At 44.3% G+C, this 6338-nt stretch overlaps 1 protein-coding gene across 1 annotated transcript in view; it reads right to left on the bottom strand.

The window, feature by feature from the left end:
- DIP2A (disco interacting protein 2 homolog A) overlaps positions 1 to 6338 on the bottom strand; it is a 114901-nt gene that overhangs the window by 84985 nt on the left and 23578 nt on the right. Inside the window, exon 2 of the mRNA XM_003798103.3 lies at positions 2161 to 2232. Coding sequence (XP_003798151.1) covers positions 2161 to 2232 — 72 coding nt within the window. The remainder of the gene's footprint in view (positions 1 to 2160; positions 2233 to 6338) is intronic.

Here is a 6338-nt window from a genome sequence, read left to right as displayed (position 1 = left end):
GGCGCCCTACTCACTGAGCCACAGGTGCCGCCCCCTACTGGGCATTTTCTTATCATTGTGGGAGACTTTAGAGCCATTTAAAGTTTAAGTTAAGTAAAATTACATTAAAAATCTAGTCTCTAGGTTGCACTGGGCAAATTTCAAGTACTCAGTCACCAGCGGCTAGTTTTGGGGTTTTTTTTGAGTCTCACTCTCTTGCCCAGACCAAAGTGTCATGGTGTCAGCCTAACTCAATTCACTTGACCCCTAATCTCAGACTACTCAGCAAAAGCGATCCTCCTACCTCAGCCTCCAGAGTAGCTAGGACTACAGGCACCTGCCACAATGCTCAGCTAATTTTTTCCATTTTTAGTGGAGACGGGGTCTCATTTTGTTTATGGTGGTCTCAAACTCCTGACCTCAAGGGATTCTGCACCTGGGTCTCCCAGAGTGCTGAGATTACAGGTTTGAGTTATCATGCCCAGCCATCCAGTGGTTATTTTTTAACGTACTTTTTAATATTCTCTAATTTATTCAACTAGAGATATGTCCATTACTGCAAACAGTTCTTTTGGATGGTGCTGCTCTGAACATTCTGGATACCAGTTACTCTTCAGTTATTTCTGTTATAACCATCTCCTCACACTTGATAGTTGGCCTTTTCTATCTATGTATGGTGACTTTTGACAAAAAAGAAGTGCTTAATTTTAATATAGTCCAATTTATAAATCTTCTCTTTTAAGGTTGCTGCTTCTATTACCTTTCATGACTTCAGAAATCCTTCCTATCTTGAGATGCTCATGATTTTCCTATAAGATCTTCTAAAAGTGCTACAGTTTTTGTCTTCTACAGTTAGGTCTAAGATTCTTGGAACTGATTTTTTGTGTCAGTGTCATTTATGTGTGGACAAGGAACTGTGCTAGCACCATAGCCACAATGTCACCTCTCCCAGGCACAAAATCCACACACATGTGTGCATCCGTCTGGCTGTCTGCCCTGCCCCAAACCACCCTACCTCAGTGACAATGGCTTTACACTAATTCTTCATGTCCTGGTTAGGCAAATCCTCTCACTTTATTCTTCTTTACTAAACACTTTTTTTTTTTCAAAACAGATTTTGGATCTCTTGACATTTCACACTTGGATATATATATTTTAAAACTAGTTTATTAAATACCACCCAAAAAACATCTGGTGAAATGATGAATGCACTGAATCTACAAATCAACTTTCCATGGTTGATTTGTTCTAGCCCTAGTAAGGAAATGTGCCAGGCTGTCCTATTACCATAAAAATAAAACAAATCCTATTTGGGAACAAGATCTGTCCTAAGACAGAGCTATAACTTATGAAACATATACAATGTTTATTTTATTTATTTATTTATTTTTTGAGACAGGAGCCTCAAGCTGTCCCCCTGGGTTGAGTGCCGTGCCATCTCAGCTCACAGCAACCTCCAACTCCTGGGCTCAAGCGAGTCTCCTGCCTCCGCCTCCCAAGTAGCTGGGACCACAGGTGCCCACCACAGGCACCTGCCACAGGGCCCGGCTATTTTTTGGTTGCAGTCGTCATTGTTGTTTGGCAGGCCCGGGCTGGATTCGAACCCACCACCTTGGGTGTACATGGCTGGCGCCTTAGCCACTTGAGCCACAGGTGCCGAGCCACAATGTTTTTTTTATTTTATTTTATTTTTTTGCTGTTTTTGGCCGGGGCTGGGTTTGAACCTGCCACCTCTAGCATATGGGGCTGGTGCCTCCTTTGAGCCACAGGTGCCACCCAAAACATATACAATGTTTAAAACTTGGTTCAACATAGCCATGGCTGAACTCTAAAATTGATTTTTTTTTTCATAGAGACAGAGTCTTACTTTATCGCCCTCGGTAGGGTGCTGTGGTGTCACACAGCTCACAGCAACCTCCAACTCCTGGGCTTAGGTGATTCTCCTGCCTCCTGAGTAGCTGGGACTACAGGCACCCACCATAATGCCTGGCTATTTTTTTTTGTTGTTCCAGTTTGGCCGGGGCCAGGTTTGAACCCACTGCCCTTGGTATTATACGGGGCCAGCGCCCTACCCACTGAGCAACAGGTGCTGCCCTCTAAAATTGATTTTTAGGTTAAGTTGTCTCAAGTTTTATGAGACAATTATAACTATTACAAAACACCTGAGCGTACTGACCTTACCTTGAATAACTGGTATGTAACGTGCAAGCAGCTTTGCCCTTTTCTTTTCATACCCTTTTTGAGTGATGTCACCTAAAACAATAATGGAAAAGAGAATTATTTATTATAGATCCAAATATTTAGTTAAAAGTTAATTCATGGCTCTCTTCCCCTAAGCAGCCTGAGGTGATCTGTGAAAATGGTTCGCTATTCACTTGATGCAGAAAACCCCACACAAGTCAAGAGGCTCAAATCTTCGTGTTCACTTTAAGAACACATGAAATTGCCCAGGCCATCAAGGGTATGCATATACAAAAAACCATCAAGTATCTGAAGGATGTCACTTTAAAGAAATAGTATATACCATTTAGAGGTTACAGCAGTAGAACTGGTATAGATGTGCCCAGGCCAAACAGTGAGGCTGGACACAGGGTAGGGGGCCCAAAAAGAGTGCTGAATTTTTGCTCACTCTTAAAAATGTAGAGTGTAATGCCAAACTTAAGGGTTTAGATGTAGATTCTCTGGTCATCGAGCATATCCAAATGAACAAAGCACCCAAGATGCATCACAGAACTTACAGAGCTCATGGTCACATCACCCCTTCTGTGAGCTTCCCCTGCCACATCGAGATGACCTTTACTGTAAAGGAACAAATTTTTCCCAAACTAGAAGAGGAGGTAGCACAGAGGAAAAAAGTATCCCAGAAGTAATTGAAGAAACGAAAACTTATGGCACAGGAATAGATGCAACAAAAACAAATGCAAATGAAAGTAAAAAAAAAATTAATGATCAAAAAATTGGAACCAATGTCCTTCAACTGGGTGGATTGGATAAATAAACTATGATGGAGCCATATAACAGAATACCATTCAGCAGTAAAAAGGAACAAACTATTGATACAGCAATTTGGATAGATCTCACACACATATTGCTAAGTGAAAGAAGCCAGACTCAATAGGCTATGTACCAAATGTTCCATCTGTAGGAAATTCTGGAAAAGACGAAACCACAGAGTTAAAGACAGATAGTCATTGCTAGGGGCTGAGAGTGGAGGAAGAATAAGGGAATTTTAGGGGCAGTGAAATTGTTCTTTGTCTTGACTGTAGTGATAGTTTCAAACCTTTTTCAAAACTTCATACACTGTACAACAGAAAGGGTGAATTTTACTATATGTAAATAATACTAAGTATTAAATTTTGATTAGCACCCCTTGGGAGATTGTCAAAAATGCAGACTCTGAAGCCACAACTAGAACAAACAAAATTCAAATTGCATTTTATCAAGATCTTCAGGATTCCTGTGCAGAGTCAAGTTTCAGAAGTAATAGAACATGGGGCCCAAGGAGTACAGGCTCTCTCTGGCTAAGGGGTCCCCCTAGGGGAGGAGGCAGAAGCTGGGTTTTCTTCATATGTTTGTTTGTTTTGAGACAGAGTTAGTAGAGATAGGTCATGCTCTTCTTTAGGCTGGTCTCCAACTCCTGAACTCAAGGAATCCTCCTACCTCACCTTCCCAGAGTGCTAGGATTATAGGAAAATGGCTATTGTTCCAATAAATTATCATAAGGAAAAACAGCCTGAAGGCAAATAAACCACCTAGGAAGGAGGAAAGAAATGTTTTTTCATGGAAATACCTTGTAATCCAAGCCACTATTTGGCTTCCTACACAAAACAGGAACTGCTCATAGTGAGTCTGTGATATTTTGAAGACTTCATTTGGACAGAAATATATATTGCAGGCCAGGCATGGTGACTCAACACCTGTAATCCTAACTCTGTGAGGTTGAGATGGGAGGATTCCCTGACTCAGGAGTTTAAGATTTACACAGGGTGTAAGCACCCCAGCCTGGTCAGCGCCAGCCACCTAGGAGGACCTGCTGCGCCTTCTGCATCTCCGCTAGCAGTTGGTGCAACAGACAACAGGAGGCAGAGCTGGAGAACTAAGTGCGACAGAGAGGGCAAGTGCAGTTGAAGTCCGCAGGTCCCTAGTTAGTTAAGGGAGACCATGGTATGGCCCAGGCTGCTGCTGGTGCCAACCCCAGAACCACCCTTGGACCTAGAGAGCCCTCCACTGGCTGCACTACTCCCCTGTGAGCATTTGAGCATTTCACAGTCCCAAAGGTAACACAGGGTTCCCCCATTCAGGGGGACCCCTCATTTCCTAGGCCTGGCCAATTTCATGAATGGACTGTATCCATTCATCAAGACCTTTATTCACCTTGCCCCAGCAGAAGGGACTGTATCCATTTATTTGCTACCATGTCCTGGCCAAATGTAACTACAAAGGACACACACGACTATATATAACCCTAGACCAGTGGTTATCAATCTTCCTAATGCCTCCCTCGACCCTTTAATACAGTTCCTCATGTTGTGGTGACCTCCAACCATAAAATTATTTTTGTTGCTACTTCATAACTGTAATTTTGCTACTGTTAGGAATTGTAAATGTGATATGCAGGATGTATTTAGGCGACCCCTGTGAAAGGGTCATTCGACCACCAAAGGGGTCACAACCCACAGGTTGAGAACCACTGCCCTAGACAAAGAACCCAGGAACAGAGAGATATTTTCTGACTTGAGTCTTTCCCTCTGCCAGGAGCTTTGGTGCGCTTTTGTATTATTTTCTGTAAAATAAATCCTGTCTTACCACTGACCTGTGGCCTATGGATTCACTCTTTGAATCCCTGAGACAAAGGGAGACCTACTGAAGAAGAAATTCCAGTATCAAGACCACCCTAAGCAAGAGTGAGACCTCATTTCTAAAAAATAGGCGTTCTGAACCCGGCTTGTGCCAAGCACATAGACATGATGAATCAGGTATGGTTTCTATGCTCAAGGGATCATCTTGACCTAGGGCAGCGGTTCTCAACCTGAACTATATTTAAGGGCCCCAGCATTAGGAAGGTTGAGAACCACTGGCTTAGGGGCTGAGAGGCCTCCCAAGTAGAGTAGCCTTGGGGAAGAGAAGTTGCCAAAGAGCAGGGTCAGCAAGGCTTTCTGGCAGAGGTGACCCTTGAACCTGGTAATGCGATAACACGTAGTAATCCTTCAAATGTTGATATAAACTGATGCAGCTGAATGAAGAGGGAAGAGGATTTTAGACTGAGGACACTGGATCTGCCAACTGCTCAGATGAGAGCCAGCCTCAAGTTCCATTCATTCAGCAAGTATTTTCCGAACCCATCACACAAAGAGCGCCAAGTATGAAGACAACTACAGGATGTGCCAGGGACGACAGGCTTCTCAGGGACGTGCTTGAGTTACACCTGAAGACTTGTGGGAGTTTCTGTTTGTGGGACTTGGTTGTGACCTATGCGGCACAGTAGGGGTTCAGAAGTGCCTGTAGGCACCCTGCCTCTGTTGTGGAGTAGAGGATTCTGAATGCTCAGCACTATCAAGGACAGAAGCTGGACCTCTGGAGACCATTCTGGACCTCTGGGAAAGCCCCACAGCCTTGGCTGTGCCTGCCTCTGCCCTTGTACTCCTACCCTAACCCTGTCCTGCTTGGCAGCCTTGGTCTGTGTCATTAGTGGACTCAGTGTACCAGAGATAGACACCCAGGTATCCTCCACCCAGGCCTGGAGGGAGGGGAGAGGACATCATTTAAAAAACAAAGGCAGGGAGTTTAGGCTGTGCTGAGCCCTCAGCCCCTCTCCCACTTGCTGGGATTGAGGTGACACAAGATGTTGCTAGAGGTGCGAGAGGAGGAAAATCTACTGGGGCTATTTCCTTTTCCCTTGACTTTCTTGTGGCAGGGGAAGTGGAGCTCAGCACACCCTGGAAAGAAGCAGCTGTGGTATGGGGGTGGGGGCTGGCATAAATATTTATGCTTAAATCAAAAATAAAATTAAAACTTAAGGGCAGAAGGGGCTTGTCTATGATACATTCACTGGCCCTAGGGATTGAAAGGTCTTGAGTATCTAACATCTCTTTCATTCTTTTCCGTGGAACAGGCCATCTCGGATTGGTCAGCCAGGGTTGGTCTCTTTCCTCCCCCATCTGGCTCACACACAGCCCTGAGGGTGGGGTCAGAGACTAGATTGCCCATTGTTGGAAGGAAAGATGAGAGATCTTGTCATTGGTGACCTATCTTTCACTGAGGAATGGACAGGGAGACGAACCAGGATAGGCAAGGTGCATTGTAAACAGTGGGCTAAGCAGGTCCTTGTTCTTGTAGAGGTCACAGTCTAGTGGAGGACA

Source organism: Otolemur garnettii, unplaced genomic scaffold (genome assembly GCF_000181295.1).
Source record: "Otolemur garnettii isolate 467f Iridium unplaced genomic scaffold, OtoGar3 scaffold00128, whole genome shotgun sequence".
NCBI lineage: Eukaryota > Metazoa > Chordata > Mammalia > Primates > Galagidae > Otolemur > Otolemur garnettii.
This window is presented reverse-complemented; position numbering and strand designations above follow the sequence as displayed.